Source organism: Spea bombifrons, chromosome 2 (assembly GCF_027358695.1).
Source record: "Spea bombifrons isolate aSpeBom1 chromosome 2, aSpeBom1.2.pri, whole genome shotgun sequence".
In the NCBI taxonomy this organism is placed as follows: Eukaryota; Metazoa; Chordata; class Amphibia; order Anura; family Pelobatidae; genus Spea; species Spea bombifrons.
Window position 1 is genome coordinate 82,442,090 of NC_071088.1, and position 16,341 is coordinate 82,458,430.

The 16,341-nt window shown below is 38.2% G+C and overlaps 1 protein-coding gene across 2 annotated transcripts in view; it reads left to right on the plus strand.

The window, feature by feature from the left end:
• The window catches only part of ZZEF1 (zinc finger ZZ-type and EF-hand domain containing 1), a 45,445-nt gene that overhangs the window by 13,940 nt on the left and 15,164 nt on the right, over positions 1–16,341 (plus strand). Inside the window, exons 11-36 of one of the 2 annotated variants that reach the window (XM_053454937.1) lie at positions 146–291; positions 1,363–1,474; positions 1,668–1,883; positions 2,916–3,010; positions 4,853–4,998; positions 6,051–6,184; positions 6,384–6,454; positions 6,549–6,663; positions 7,408–7,567; positions 7,825–7,946; positions 8,035–8,157; positions 8,461–8,630; positions 8,735–8,816; positions 8,971–9,172; positions 9,648–9,790; positions 10,157–10,397; positions 10,907–10,986; positions 11,535–11,619; positions 12,256–12,739; positions 12,983–13,147; positions 13,354–13,482; positions 13,580–13,741; positions 14,096–14,225; positions 15,010–15,148; positions 15,575–15,740; positions 15,983–16,245. In XM_053454937.1, coding sequence (XP_053310912.1) covers positions 146–291; positions 1,363–1,474; positions 1,668–1,883; positions 2,916–3,010; positions 4,853–4,998; positions 6,051–6,184; positions 6,384–6,454; positions 6,549–6,663; positions 7,408–7,567; positions 7,825–7,946; positions 8,035–8,157; positions 8,461–8,630; positions 8,735–8,816; positions 8,971–9,172; positions 9,648–9,790; positions 10,157–10,397; positions 10,907–10,986; positions 11,535–11,619; positions 12,256–12,739; positions 12,983–13,147; positions 13,354–13,482; positions 13,580–13,741; positions 14,096–14,225; positions 15,010–15,148; positions 15,575–15,740; positions 15,983–16,245 — 4,081 coding nt within the window. The remainder of the gene's footprint in view (positions 1–145; positions 292–1,362; positions 1,475–1,667; positions 1,884–2,915; positions 3,011–4,852; positions 4,999–6,050; positions 6,185–6,383; positions 6,455–6,548; positions 6,664–7,407; positions 7,568–7,824; positions 7,947–8,034; positions 8,158–8,460; positions 8,631–8,734; positions 8,817–8,970; positions 9,173–9,647; positions 9,791–10,156; positions 10,398–10,906; positions 10,987–11,534; positions 11,620–12,255; positions 12,740–12,982; positions 13,148–13,353; positions 13,483–13,579; positions 13,742–14,095; positions 14,226–15,009; positions 15,149–15,574; positions 15,741–15,982; positions 16,246–16,341) is intronic. The other variant, XM_053454938.1, reaches the window with a different exon arrangement.

Sequence of the window (16,341 nt, forward strand, 5' to 3'; positions counted from 1 at the left end):
TAATCCAAATAGTCTTTGATACTGTAGTTTCTTTTTCCTTTTGTTAATTAGCAGAGCTGACAACATGATCATTATTTGGAGCGGTTTCATTGATCAGCAGTTCCTTTATGGAGGGATTCATGTTATTGTGCCTTTGTTTTCCAAGGTTCGAAGAGGTGCTATTGGTGCCAAATGTGGGTTGGTTTTTGCTTACAATTCTACGGACAAATTTCACGCTGAGGAACACTTCAAACGATTTGAGAAATATGATTCATGGAAGCTATCTGAATTTAGACAGTTTGTCAAAGAAAGGTAAAACAGTAGTTATGATTTTCCTGTCTTTGTAAACCTCTCATTTTAGTCTAATTGAGGGTACATTTTGGCACAGCTACTGGTTATACAGTTTGGGGTAGTAGAAGTATTATTAAACACTCATCTACAGACACCAGACAAGCCAGAAGGCTTGTTTTTCCCTCTGAAATCTCATGGTGCTGCCACAACCACAAGGGATTCTGGGTAGGCGCATGTAAATAAGATCAACAATTATCACCTTTTGCTTCTATATCCACTTTATACATGGCTTCTACTCCCCCCTTCATTTTAAGTGGAAGGGTTTTCCATTACCTTTACCTGCCATAACTTTTGTTAACAGTTTGGGTTGGGATAGTTAATTTTGAAATGTTTTTTTCTTTTCTTATGTGGAGATGGTAGTTTTTCCTGCAGTGAAAAATGTGAATTTGAAATGTGGCAGCCACTAATATGCATGCATGTGTCATTATGTATGTTTATAAACTACCTTTTAAAAGCTTGGGGTCACTTGGAATTGGAGGGGGGAGAACTTTTGTCAATTAAATTGGCTTCAAATGGATCAGAAGTACAGTGTAGACGTTAATTGTAGCTGGAAACGGCTGTTTTCTAATGGAATCTTTTCATAGACGTACAGAGGGCCCTCTTATCAGCAATCATCACTCCTGGGGAATATCTATAAGTAATATAGATATATAGATAGTAATTTAAGCATTATGAATTAAAGGGGGACCTTAAAATGGCTATTGGCTTTCCAAATTTCTGTTTTAATATATATAATATATACCAAAAATGTTCAGATGCATGTATTCCAGTTCGTTAGATAAAATACTGTTTTGCTGTTCCACTAATGTGTATTGTTTCTTTAAAAATAAATGTTTCTTTAAAATAGCACCAAACTTTAAGGGTGCGGCCTATAATTGAGCCAATACGGTACATTAGCACAGGTACTGATTTCCTTGCTTTCCATGAAAAAAGCTAAGTGACCCTCATACTTTTGAACAGTAGTGTATGTATAAATTGTACTATCTTTTGTGTTACAGAATTCTCTTTTCCAAGTGTATTTTATATTTGCAGAACTAGCAAGTCATGTCCAGAGTTGGAAGAACATGACCCTGTAGCTTGGTTTGAATTTGAAGAGGAATGGGATGAAGTGGATATCCAAATGCCCCAATGTAAAACTGCACAGGTGAGCCTGGATCCTGAAGCTCATGACTTCTTTATAATGACGGCTGTGCTGTCACTCCCATGAGTGTTACATTGCATTGCGTATTTCACATGTTGACATTGCTGTGCCATGCTATATGTGCCATGTGATATTTTATATATCATTGTATTATTTCCAACTGCAATTATAATTTATAAAAACAAGTTTCCCCTAGTATTGGATGGTGAAGTTTCTGTGCACAAGGGAAGAAACAGCCGAGCGTCTCGGAGTCCAGGGTCTAAGTGCTTTTGGCTACAAAAGGCCACTGGAAGGAAAGGCCAGTATAAATGTGACGTGTCTCAAATGTAAAGACGTGGCAGAGGACAGTGTGTGTGGAATGACACTGATTCTGAAAACCCTGCTGTTCATCCAGCAGCTTGCACATGATATCGTAAGTTACACCTGCGTATTACTACTTTTTGATACATACAGTTGTATGAGGAAGATGTCACCTTATTTTACCGTGTGCTTTTGATTGCTCTTTAGTTTTTAATGCTTTCCATCATAAAGGAATTAAAATGTGATTTACCATGGAGATTTCAGCAGGTAATATAGCTAGAGGAGTCAGTGTGGGCTACTTTGACCCGGCTCATCAATAGTGGAAGGCTACAAGCGGAGGATGAGCTAGCTCCAGGTCCTCATGAAGGACAGCTCTCGCCATGCAGGATTTCTGCAGAAGATCCACACTTTTCAGAACAGTTCTACCAGATTCATAATACATTTAATACAAATATATTAAAGGATCCTTTCTAAAGACGCTGCTGTTTTTCTGAGGCAGTAAAATGTTGGCTAGCGTACACAGAGCAGTTTGTGTCTGGGAAAGAACAGAGCACAGGGCAAGGGAGTATTCAGTTTGGCTAGGTTGGTATCAAGGACATCAGTCAAGCCATGAATCCAAGAACGCAATAGGTAGGGGTATCGAATTGTCATGTTTTTTCCTGTTTCCTTAATTTTCTATTTTCCGAAATATGTGAAAACTAAAATTAGAAATTAAAATATTTACGCACAAGCAATTGCACACTTTTTATATGAAATCATTTTTTTCTTAGAAAGTAAAGACTTAGTGTATTAAATATTAATACAATTTAAAAAAAAACATGCCATTCAATGCCATCATTTTAATTAAAAACCGATTGCTTATTTCTTATTGAGTTGCACAATTGAATCTCTATTCAGTATTTAAGGACCAGTAATCCATGTATTACTGTGATGGTCAGCGACCGACATGGTTCCACCTCCGACTGTCTAATTACATAAACGTCTGTCTTATATGGCAGCAAGTACTAGCGAGGATGCTTTAAATGTTGCATTTAGTTACGTAACTGGTAGGTTTGATGCAAGAGTTCTTGCAAGAGCAGGTTTAAGTGATTTTTTTACAATACTTTGTTGTGTAATAAACATCTGTTATTGTCTGTTTTTGCAGGAAAAAGACAACAGAGCACAGCCCAAGTCACTGCTTGACTTCTCGGGTCTGGATTTGCAGCTCCTTTGGATGTTTTATAAGAAACTGCACAAAAAGTATGTTCTATAACGTGGTGTACAGTGCTCTGAAAAAGTATTTCCCCCTTACCAATTTCTTCTGTTTTTGCATATTTGTCACACTTAATTGTTTTAGATCATCAAACTAATTTTAATTAGAGAAAACGCCAAGTTTTAAATGATTTTCATTTATAGAAGCTATCCAACCCTACCTAGCCCTATGTGAAAAAGTAAGTGCTCTCTTTGTTAATAAATAATTAGGTTCAATTTCAATAGACACAATAAGTAGGTTGTGCAAACAAATAATAAATTATACAAATAAGTAATAAATATGTGCAAATAAATTTGTATTAAGATATCAATAACATATGGTATCATAAATGCTCACGTGCAATAATTACATAAAAAAGTTTTGATATAAATTAATGAGTAATTAATAAATAAATAGAAGAATATATAGATAATTAAGTTCCACCAAGTCGAATCTAATATTACTCCGTTCATCAAGAAAGTCCCCTCAAAAAAAAAAAAAGACGAGCAAAGGTTCATAGGAATATCCAATTCATGTTTCCCTCCTATGGTTAATGGCTCTACGAATGAAATCATAAAAGAAAACAGAACTTAACGATCTATTTATTTATCTACTGCCACCCCTGTTGAATCTAAACATCATAGAAACCTGACTTGTTAAGTGCAGTAAGCTAAAAGGTCTTAAAAAGCAGTACATTACGCTGTTAGCTAAAGAAATTCAAGAATACGTGAGTAATAAAGTAATTGACATCTGTCTGGAAAGAATTACAAAGCCATATATAAGCAGGGACTGCAGCGAACCGCAGTGACGGCCATTCTCTACAAATGGAGAAAACTTGGAACGGTGGTGAACCTTCCCATGTGTGGCCAGCCTACCAAAATCCCTCACAAGAGCGCATTGACAACTCATCTAGGTGGTTGCAAAAGAACCCAGACTAACATGAAAAGAACTGCAAGGTCAATGTTTGCAGTTCCTCAAGAACAAAGAGACTGTGAAAGAATTGCCTCCAGGGCAAAAACCACTGCTGGCCAAAGAAAACCACAAAGGCTTGTCTTGCATTTGCCAAAAAAGCATTTTGATGATCCCAAAGACTTTTGGTATAATAATCTGGGGAATGATGAGTCAAAAGCAGAACTTTTTGGAAGACATGGATCTTCTCGCGTATAGCTAACATAGCATTCCACAATAAGAACATCATACCAACATTCAAAAATGATGGAGGTTGTGTGATGGTCTGTGGCTGCTTTGCTGCTTCAGGACCTGGGTGACTCGCCATAATTGATGGAACCATGAATTCTACCAGAAAATCCTGAAGGAGCATGTCCGGCCATCACATGCACGTGACCTAAAGCTGAGGTGCAGTTGGGTTATGAAGCAAGACAATGATCTGAAGCACACAAGCAAGTCCGCCTCTGAATGGCTCAAAAGAAGCAAAATGGAGGTTTTGGAGTGGCCTAATCCAAGTCTTGACTTGAATCCACCTGAGATGCTGCGGCATGGTTGCAAACGAGCATGAAGAAGAGAAAACATGAAAGGGTCAAAATTCCTCCTCCGAAATGAAAAAGACTTGTTGCCAGTTATCGCAATCATTCGCGTTTGTTGCCACCAAGTTATTAGGTTTAGTTTTTCACATGGGCGATGAGGGTTTTCCTTCAATAAAAAAATAAAAGCTGCATTTTGTGTTTACTTTTGTTTTATTTTTATCTTATATTAACAGTTAGATGCTCTGAAAGACTTAAATGTGACAAGTAAGAGGAGGTGGGGTACTTTTTCACAGCACTGTAACATTGACCTATTGCAATATTTCTGTATTAGGTTTTCATGTAACTTTTACCTTTTTTTCCCTCTAGTCCGAGAGAGGAATGTGTCTCTGCCCAGGCAATTCTCCTGCAGTTGCTCCTGAGCTGTTCCAGTATTCTGACTTCGGGGTCTACGGATAAAGATAAGGCTGACCAAAGCCATGCTGCTCAGGAGCTGTACCAGCATCTCTGTGATGGTAGGGTTCACGTAACACTGAAAAAAAAAAACTAAATATAAAGGCTGATCCAAGGAATAACTCCAAAAGTGACAATAACGGCTAGAAAAAGAGTTGAAAAGCCTGCTAATAAAGTGTAAAACGTATTCTTTGGTAAATAAATAAAGGAAACCGTGTAAAATAAATGTGTTAGGCCTGTTGTGAACGGGTTATGTAATCCTATATGTGATTCCCTATAACAGTTGATATGCTGATGTTTATAGTTGGCTTTTCAATTTCTTCATTATCTTTATATTTTATTATTATAATGCTTAGTGTGCAAGGCATGTAATTAAATTTGGAAAAGAGCTAATTTTGCTGATATTCTTACCATTTGAGATTCGGTTTCACTATATTTTATTTAGCAAAGAATAAAAGTGAAGTTTTACACTTATAGAGCAGGCCTTTCCACTCTTTTTCTAGTAGTGCATGTTCACATAGAATATGAATATTTAAATGTAGGGAGGATTTAAATAAGGTTCAAAATAGATTTGTTCATACCTTGGCATTATGTTACATTTGTTTGTGTGTACAAGAGACCGCAATCAAATCATCTGTATAGCAACATGTGGATGATGACTGTATATGAAATGAGAAAATATTGTTATTAAATGCATTAGAAATCTTTGAAAAAGAAAAGTTACATTTGGTGAAATTACCCAACCCCTTAATTTACAGACTTTTTTTTAGATGATGTTGAAGGCCAGCAAAAACTTTTACTCTTTTTTTACTCTTTTTTTTTTTTCTTTCTTCTGTGTTGACAAAAAATAGTAGGGGTTCGTTAAGTAGAGTATGTGAAGAAGTTAAGGTTATACAAGGTACAGACATGGTCGCTTGGCTCAGTGTTGTTCTTGAACCAGGCTCCTTAGATATTGAAGCTGCATTACATTTATGAGGATCAAAAATTTTGATAATGATATTAAAAATTAACTTGAGTGACTTATCTACAATAATGTTTTTTTCATATTTTGTTTATGTAAGTTTGTTATATTTTTACCTTTTATTCGTTCTTCTTTTTACTTGTGCTTTTGTAGAACTGGACACGATGAGCAGCACGTCTGTGTCTTCGAAAGCACTCAGAGAAGAAATTTCCAACACGTTACTGAACGGTGCGGCTATTTTCTTCCCCGATAGCCGGACAAGACGTGATCGGCTGTTCTCTTTGATGGTACGTGTGCAGTAGCAATGTCAAAATAAAAGAACTTGCAATTATCTTGCTGTAGGTTTAGCATGTTTATCTATATTTCTCTTTTCTGAGGCTTTGTAGCATTTATGTCAATTGAAAGCAGTGGTTCTTGATGTTAAACCATAGTCGCCAGTTCATTTTAGTATACTGACGTGTAATGTGTTTTGCTTCTCCTTACTAGAAAAGTATTACAGAAGAAGTCCAGCCACAGTCAGCACACATAACATTCAAGTCACTGTGCTCTTATTTCAGGTAAGGCTGCTGAATATTCATCGGACAAGCCAAGTATGTATATATCAAATATAATTGAAATTTATAATAATTGTTTTTTGCTGTTTTTTTGCAGTGAGCAAGATCCAAGTGGACTTTTATTATTACCAGATATGGCGGCCCCTGCAGATTTTGACATTGGTCAAGTTCAGTCTGTCATGGAAAAACTTCTTCTGATGGCCGAAAGGGAGGTAAGACCTGATTGCAAGTACAAAATATGCATTTGATGTGCATATTAAATCCTAATATCCTTAGCTGAGGAAAAGTATGCAAGACATGTGTACAGACCCTGCAAGTCCCTGCCGTACAAAGAGGATTCCCCAACCGAATTCACATCACTGCGAGGAAATGCCCGAACGTTGCCTCTTTATCTGCTTCACACATCTGCTTCACACATGGACCCCTCCTTGGAGCAAATGTACGCTGTACTAGACAGCCTTTAAACAAAGCCCGGAACAGAGCTGCAGAATCCCCTGGAAACCACTGTTGGACAGCTGTTTTGTCCTTAATGGGATTCGTCAGCTTTACGTTCCAGACTGGCTTACTAACTTCAATGTTTGAACCTACATAGATTTCGTCTCTGTATGGGGACAACTGTTTCTCAATGAACTAATAACTTTTGACACTCTAATACTGCTATACAGTTTCACCACCAAAGAATGCATATTAAAATGCTGGGAAAGGTTGGCAATGAGTAAAGTGTGTGTGTGTGAGTGTGGTGGAAAGCACGATGTGTGTTCAGTCGGAGTTGGAGAAAGAGGGGAAATGTGCCTAATTTCTTCATGCATTATCATGAATGTTAATTTAACAATAATATCATTTTGCATTAAATCTGCCAATTTTGTGTTGTTCGCATCTCTGACATTATTTACCACCATTATTTATAAGGTTTTATCCAACAGGGACTTATTGCGTTGTGCTGCTTTGTTTTTCAGTGCAAGTTATTGGTTGCAGACAGTTCCCAGGGCGAATGTGGACCTATTCTGCATTCGTTATTTTGGGCAGTGCAAGGAAGCCTTTTGTCTTGGTGTTACTGTCAGCTGAAAGGGGAGGACTCCTTGTCTGTGCAAAAGGCCAGAGATCTGCTCGTTAACTGTAAGTATTTGGTGACTTCTGCTTGTACATGGTTATTATGAAGTTACAACAGTGGACGGTTATAGTAACACTCCCTTTTACATATGTTTGTGTTTTAATCTGTTTTATTTGACAGCCGTACCTCTGCAATATGTTTAAAATTAGATACCATAAATCTCATAAAATGTATGGATTCATTTCCCAACACACTACCCAACATATATATATATATAGATGAAATAGCCATGATATTGACATTTCTTTTTTCTCTCCTGTAGATATTGTCCTTTTTCTGTCAAACACTAGAACTATCTTGGAACCTGTTCTCCAACACTGTAACAGAAAGGAGATCATTGAAAAACTGAGCACATCTGTTTTTGCCATAGCAACTCGTCAACTGGTATGATGAACTTTACCGTCATTTACATGCTGATTTATGCTTTGTGTTTCAGACTTCCATTAATTGCTTTCTTTCTGCTTTGTGCTAGATGACCTTCTTGCTGGAGGTTTGCACCCTTGACATTCCGCACCGATTTCTGCTCCAGATTTTTAGCACGCTAGCCGGTTTGTTAAAAAACCTTTGCGGTGATCCGACGGAAGGTTCTAACAAGGTAGATTATTCCTTGTCCTTTCCCCATGTTATCGTTGGGTTTATGTCCTTTGCTGTGTCTTGATGTGTATCTCAGTATTACACCTGATCACATTTTATATAGTGTAATTTACTATTGTATTTATGAAAATTAAAATGCACTTGATTAAATGCTACATAAACTTTTCAACTCAAATAGTTCAGCAGCGGTTCTTATTTCCTCGCAAGGCAAGGGAAGTTTTTATGAAACAGTTCTAAAATGATAAATGAAATTCTTTGATTTGAGGTTTTAAAGGCTTTTTCTTCCATGATTTGTTTTGGGTAGGAAGAGATGGATACTTGGAACCAGGTTCAGCAACCTGTGATACTACAAACATGGCATCTTGAGTCCCCGCATAACTATGAGAACAACTGCCGTGAGAAAACGGTCTTCCTCTGCCCCGGGGCAACATCTTTTGAGGTGGAATTTGATGACAAGTGTGAAACAGAAAGGAGGTAAGAGTTTATTGATAGAAGCATGGCATTGATGACGTGAAATCATTCCTTCTTTTCTGCATTGAAAGAACCCGTTGTGAACTTACCATGACTTGTCTTTGCAGGTATGATTATCTGGAATTTATAGATGCAAGAGGTGGCAAAATTCGCTATGACCACAAAGTAGACACAGAAAAATGGCCAAAGGTAAGCTTAGGAATGGCGAACAGTTTAGCCTTAACATTCCTGCTATAGTAACTTCCGATACTAAACCCTTTTCATTACTAATTACCCGCGCAAGATAAATAACTCCTATAGACCTAAGTTGACCGTTTCTCTTTCCTCTCTTGATGTCCTACAGAAAGTAACCTTTAAATCCGGTCCACAACTTCAGTTTGAATTCTTCTCAGACAGTAGCAATAATGAGTGGGGCTACAAGTTCACAGTTACTGCCTATGGGCTTCCAGACATAGCTTTGTCATGGGCTTCAGATATACAGCTCCTTGTGGCTAGGCTCATGGGACGTCTGGCATCCAGGTGCATGGCCTTAAGATCCACATGTGGTAAGTGCTTTTCTTTTCTGTTGCAATTCTTAGATCTGATTTGTTGATTTTCCTAGGCTGTCATGAGAAGCTCAATAAAAAAGCCTCAAGGTACTAGAGTATATTTACAATATATTCCCATGAATACTTTTCCTAACAAATGACTTGATATTCCAGTGCCAGCTTAGCCCTTCTTGCATGCGTTTCCACAAATTTGACACATTGACTTTAAGTTTATGGCTCAAACAAAACAAGAACACACTCACTCAGTTATGTGTCTGTCCCTATGGATATTAAGCAGGGGTTGGCTACTTAAAAAAGACTGTGGCAACTTATGTGCACAAGTAGCCAATGTCACACTAATGCCATTTAGTGTGGTGCTTAGACATATTAAAGTTTCCAAACGTTGTGTTTCATTGGGCTTTAAATGGCTTTTTAATATTTGGTATATGTTGGTGTTTATCTTTAATTAGAAATGCATTTCTTCCATTCCCAGAACTAGGGCCATTTGCTGATTTGTCTGCTGCAAAAGTAGCTTCGGTTGTCACATCTCCACTATGGAAACCAGTATTCAGGCACCAGATGTGCACAGAGTCTGAACCAAAACTACCCGTTCAGGATCCAGGAGGAATAGAGGAGGTACTATATTTTTATGCCATATGTTGCGGTTTGTTCATATTTGTAATTGGCATTTCAAAATGCAAACTATTGTTAGTTTAAGAAGTTTTATTGTTGACCTTGCGGAAGTTGAAGTCATGTAGATATCTGTGAAACAGTATTAGAGCCGTGTGCTTCTGTGTACTGGTCAAAAAATAACTAAATCAGGATTATACCAGATGTCAAATTATATATTGTGAATGCAAAGGTCTTGCTCAGTAATTGTGATCTTGAATCAGAAGGGAAGGATACGCATGGAAAAAAAAGGGTTGAGAATAAAGTGAATTTATTATAAGAATATATATGATATTATGTAAATGCTCTTTTACATTATTATTTTATTTCCAGACTAAGAACTCTCATGCAGATGACTGTCGTAACTTTCTCCTTGACTTTGCAAACTCAGATCCTACCCAGGATTACTGTGGCCCTAACTCTGAGCTTTTCAAAGGACTCCTGCAGGCGTTTAGGAAACAAGCGACAAAGAATGATATAGTAGGGGGTTCCGTGGTTGATCAAGCAGTGAACTGCACCTTTGCTGCTCTGGTGTATCTAACTCCAGAACTGTATGGAAAACTGCAGAAGTATGGTAAATAACCAGCTCACTTAATATGCTCTTCTTGCCTCTGCTCAGCTATCCAATGGTTGTGTGGAAATGCCAATAACATAGCTGGAGCAGATACACTTGTTGCTACAATACTAGAACTAGATCCATTTTTTGTTGACCAGCATTGTAAATGCAATCAGATTACAAAGTCATTCCAAGACATTGAATGTCAAATCTTTTCTGATAAGATTTTTGCAATTATTCCTATTCTACTAGAACTATAAACACTTTTCGACTTCATATTGTATTGTAAATAACTACTTTTTGAGATAATTTGCAGAAATAATTTCTTAATCATGTAAAAGTGGATGTCATTATTTGCAAAGACCATTATAAGCAAGGCTTTCAGTTACTGCTGAAGATTAACACAATCATGGGATAAATATGGGATATGGGATACATTGGTGCAGGACTGCATATAGATAAATGAATAACCATTAAATGTCTGTAAAGAAACGACAGCCGGATAACTGATCCTTGTCATTACGCAGTGCTCAGTGGAGGAAATCTTTCTTTATCCGAAGAGTTTGCACAAGTCTTTGCCCTGGCTGATGGTATTAGGATATGGATGGTAAGAATTTAGTTTGATTATGGATATCGCGAATCTGCATTCGAATATTTAAAACAGATGTGCTAATTGCTCTCGCAATTTATTGAGCTGTCATGTCAATTTCTTTGGTGACGTTCCACCTGCTCTGTTAAATGTAAGATGTTTACCAGCATTAGGAACATTCCTAGTACTGGTTAATCCTAACCATTGTGAGATATAATGGCTTATTAATGTACAATGTTTCCTCATTTGTAATTTTTGCCAGGAATGCTTAAATGTCATGCGATACAACAGCAGACACTGATATAGGTCCTTGCCATAGAATCTTTCAAGATTGTAAGCTTATCTGAGCAGGGCCCTCCTTACCTTTTTGTTTTTGTAAGTGAAAGTGTTGTGTTATGTCCTGTTTACACATTGTGCAGCGCTATGGAACATGATGGCGCTATATAAGTCAATAAATAATAATAATAGTAGAAACTGAGAAAGTTAGGGAAATCATGGTTTCAATGCGTAGAACCCATTACCATTTTTACAAGGCAGTGTGTTCTAAATAAACGTGTTATTTGCAGCTAGAAATGAAACAAAAGTCTCTTCATGGCGGTGGAAGTGAAAAGCCTGGCACGGATCTAGTGGAAGTGAATCCAGAGACGTTAGGTGAGTATGTGAACGAAGTGTGTGTTCATCGCTAAGAGCGACAATGCTTCATGATGCTATGCAATACACTGGAATCATAAAACGCTACACTTATACGCTAAGCAAATGGCTCTTCTTTTCAAAATGTTGTTAACCAACGTACCTAGGAGACATTTAGCCCTGAAATTTATTGCATTAAGCTGGATCTGTACAAATATGCTAATGCATATAGTAAAACCAATATTAAAACACACACTATGTGTATGTATACATATATATAATATATATAAAATATCGATTTAGCAAATGCCTTCATGCCAGTTAAGCAAAAACATATCTACTTACATAGAATTTGCAGCAATCTTTCTTCCACCTAAATGAATCCTCCCTTTAGAAGGAGGAAGGGAGGTGAGGACAGAGATGTAATTACTTATGCAGGTTTTGCAACCAGCTACTACTGCTTTCACATTTGCATGTTTATGTGATTACGTTAAAGCAAACCCAGAGTTAATAGCCCCCCCCACGTAACTATGCTTTTCTTCCCCAGCACACTACTTGATCTCAACCGCAGCTAACACTAAACTGCGTGCCTTTTGTTTGTTGACATCCTTAACTTTTAAGCATACCTAAACTTAAATGTCTTCTTTTGCAACACAGCTAAGCAATGCATTGAGAAGAGTCTCTTGTTGTTGAAGTTTTTACCGCCAAGACCGAGGCTGTCCCCTGTGAGCTGCAGTTCAGCTGATGACAGTGATCTGATACGCAGCCAAGATATGCGTAGGAAAAGCTCCATCGTAGAATCCGATTTTCAAGCTGCCAGTTCCTCTCCAGAAAGCGTCTACCCTGTTGTCACAGGGAAATTACCTGTCTCTGAACCTGGTCCTCCCAAAAAACAAGAGGCTGATCTTTTCCGGTATGAAACGCCACCAGGGAATCAAAGCAAAACCTCCGAGAAGGCTGAGGAACCTTCTTCTCCACCTCCGACGCCAACACGCAAAGCGCCATTTAACCGTGCAAGGCTCAGACTGCTCTCATTCCGTTCAATGGAAGAGGCAAAAGTGCTGCCAACCGTGAAAGAGAAATATCCCATCTTAAGAAACATCTTAGACTTCATAAAGGATACAACAATTTCTCATGAAAGGTAAAAAAAAAAAATAAAATAATGATTTCTAATATTACTTATGTGAAAAATGTCTATTGAAGATTATGATAATGTTTGTGTTACATATAAAAGGAATTGCCCACATAGTAAGCGGGTCGGACCATTTTTTGTACAAATGTGGCACTAAGCTATTCACACTTTTGGGGAAAATCCATTTTTATATAAAGGACTTTATTGTGCTTTTGGTAGCCGGTTGGCAGAAATGTTTCTTTCTTCTGATAGCATTTTACAGGTCCTGTCCCTGAGGAAAGCTCAAGCTGAAAGCATCCTTAAGGTTCTGAAGATAATCCAGACTTGTCTGGGGACGTTGGGGCAACCCCACTTCTTCCAGCCTTCCTGTGTGCTCTTTCTAATGGAGCTGCTCGCATGTCAGAAGGACTTCACTACGTAAGTTTGGCTTCACACAAAAGTTTATTAATAATGTATGTTATGGCAAACCCTGATTTGCCCCCTTTTTTAAAAACATATTTAAGGTTTAATTATTAGAAAGATGATGATCATACAATTTGCTCATGAGCAGATGATACTATTTATACGGTACAAGAGATACCTGTGCTTTAGTAATGATATTTTCTGTTCACTATTTTGTTTAGCTATTTTGGTCACCTTGAAGGTTGTGGTGTGGATCTGCACAAAGCCGTTCGAGAAGCCTACTACAGACTTGTCGCACTCCTGGTTAATGCTGTTAAGAGTTTCCATTGCATTAAAGACAGGTATGGATTGTGACCAAAATAAACCATTTTTATATGATGTATCACTATTTTGTCATGCAGTTCCATGGTATGAAGCCTTTTAATCTTGGCTGCATGCTTCTTCCAGGTCTCTCCTCCCTGCTCTATCATGTGTGCAGGTTGCTCTCTTACATATGATGGACATGAGCTGGGAACCACAGGACATCTCGTTTTTTGTCAGCATTGATCTCCCAGACCTTCTGTTAGCCATGTCCCAAGAGAATATAAGCACCCATGACAGTGTCGTAAGGTATGTGATGGTCTTCCTCATACTACGTTTCTGCTATAAAGATGTTTTTAAGCAAACATTTAAACATTTATATCTTAAACCATCATATGAAATGTAATGTTCTTGGTGTTCCTTTTGCAAACGCATGGGAAGGGGGGGGGTATTCTACTGTAGCAGAAGATCTGTTAGGCCATACTTTAGTAAATATGTAGCCTTCATTGTACAACACCTGCTATTTTAGTTTAGCTTTTTAGGTTGGGCTGTTTCATGTGGCTTCAGCCTTGTCTTTTTATAAATATGGCTCTGTGAGCATTCTAGTAAAATGCAGTAATGACCATGCATAGTATAATATTAAAGAAATGTGGTGTTTTACAGTCGGTGGGAAGAAAAAGATGAGAGGGCAGATTACAGACAGAACATCTTATGGTTGGAGGAGTGCAAAGATGGCCTGTTTGAGACCTGGTATGAAAAGCTGGAGCAAGCAGAACCAGACGTTAGGAGGAAGGTGAGCTGATGTTATTGCCGTAGATATGGGGCACGTGACAGTGCTACCATTTGGCAAGATCAACAAGTACTTTTGAATCTATTACTAGGGTAGGTTTTAATTTGTCCATGAATGTAAACCTTTTAATGAACTGAAAGAAAAAGTTCTTGTGATGGGACTGGTAAGTTAACACCCAACCCCCATTCGCTGCTTGAGGTTTCCTAAACGATACCCCCCTATTTTACTCCACAGTGAATCCGGACACAGGGTGGCGAAGCTTGGGAGGACTACTGTGCACGAGTCTGCACATTTGCAGTATGGGTTCTCTGGAGAGTAAAATCAGGGCCGCGGGGTTGCCGTCCCAAATCCTGCTGTCCCACCAAGCCCTACTTCTGTCCCATAAAAATGGAACAGAGGTAGAACTTGGTAGGATATCTGGATAGGGTGGCAAAATCACTGCGCAAAGCAGGACAGTTGGGATGAATGCCTAAACTAGAGGTCCACAATGTGAATATGCCATATATTGCAGTCAGACTGCTTGAGATAAATGATGTGAAATCTGTTCTCCAAGGGAAGGTTTTTGTTTCATTTGTCATGTTTATATTATTTTGTTTGATTAGTCTTATTAATATTATTTGACATAAATTATGTGGAATTATGGGGGTGAGTTGTTTGATCAGTCCTATTAAACAGTGCGATTCTAATGTTATAGGTAGCTTTTATATATGTAAATATAAGCTTGAAACAGTTTTTTTTTCTTCTGGTCACTAATGCCATCTTTTACATTTCTTTCTTGTTGTTACAGATGCATCTTTTTATAGCTCGCTACTGTGACCTGCTTAATGTGGAAATCTCTTGTGACGGCTGTGACAAAATTGCACCGTGGCATCGCTACCGGTGCCTGCAGTGTAATGATATGGATCTGTGCAAAGCGTGCTTCTTGGGTAAGGTCAAACGTAAACCTCAGCGACGATTAATGGAAAATGGGAAAAGGGATTTAGCCTAAAATGACTCATTTTCAGTTAACACTTCTAGGTGGTCTTTACGTGACAAATGCCTGGCGTTTGCACTTATTTATAATGACAGAACATTATGTTGTGCGACAGGCTTCCAGGCGATTGTGCTTCATAGTTCACGTGTACGCAGGAACCTGCAGCAATTTCGTTGGTATCTTGCACTGATTTACTTGGTTCTTTCTGCATGGCACAAAGCATCAAACAGCACCGACAATTTATCTCAACAAGAACACATAAAAAATGTTGAATGCTGGTACAATGAGGCCATTTGCTCTTCTCTGATATGTACTATGGGAACTCATTTAGGTAAGATGGGGATATGCATCACACCACTCCTTTGTGTTTCATTTACAGGGGGTGTGAAGCCTGAAGGACACGAAGATGACCACGAAATGGTAAACATGGAATTTGCATGCGACCATTGCCAAGGACTTATTATTGGTCACAGAATCCACTGCAACGTGTGTGAAGACTTTGACCTGTGTTATGGGTGTTATGTTGGCATGAGGTACTCTGAAAGGTACATAACTTACATTGTTATCTTTACCCATATGCACAATGTCAGACAATCTGTTCAACATGATTCTTTATGTAAATGAAAGCTCACAATAAGTCAAGTGATATTGCGCCTCTTAAGTTTTTATAGTTGTGCTGTGTAAGTAACATTGAGATCGCAATGTAAATCACGCTTTGTCTTCTGTGTACCAGCATCTAGTGGAATTCTCTTTTATGTCCATGCTAATTTTGTTTTCCCGTTTCCAGCCATTTGCCCACTCACAGTGTCACGATATATCCAACGGTAACGAGCAAAGTCAGTGACCGTCAGCGGCTAATCCAGCCTTATATCCACAACTATTCCTGGTTGCTCTTCACTGCTCTGGCTCTGTATTCTTCAGACATCGCCAGTGAAGGTGACATGGACGGTGAGAAGCTGGATCCCAGTGTCGTATCTAGTGCTCGTGTTTTGCAAGCTAGTTGCACAGATCTCGTTGCCAGCTGTTTGATGAAAGCTCAGAAAGGAAAAGGTGAGTGTGTTTTTCTACAGCTTTAAGTCATGTTCTGATAAAGCTTTATATATATATATATATATATAATATATTGTCTGTCAGTAATGCAAAGTG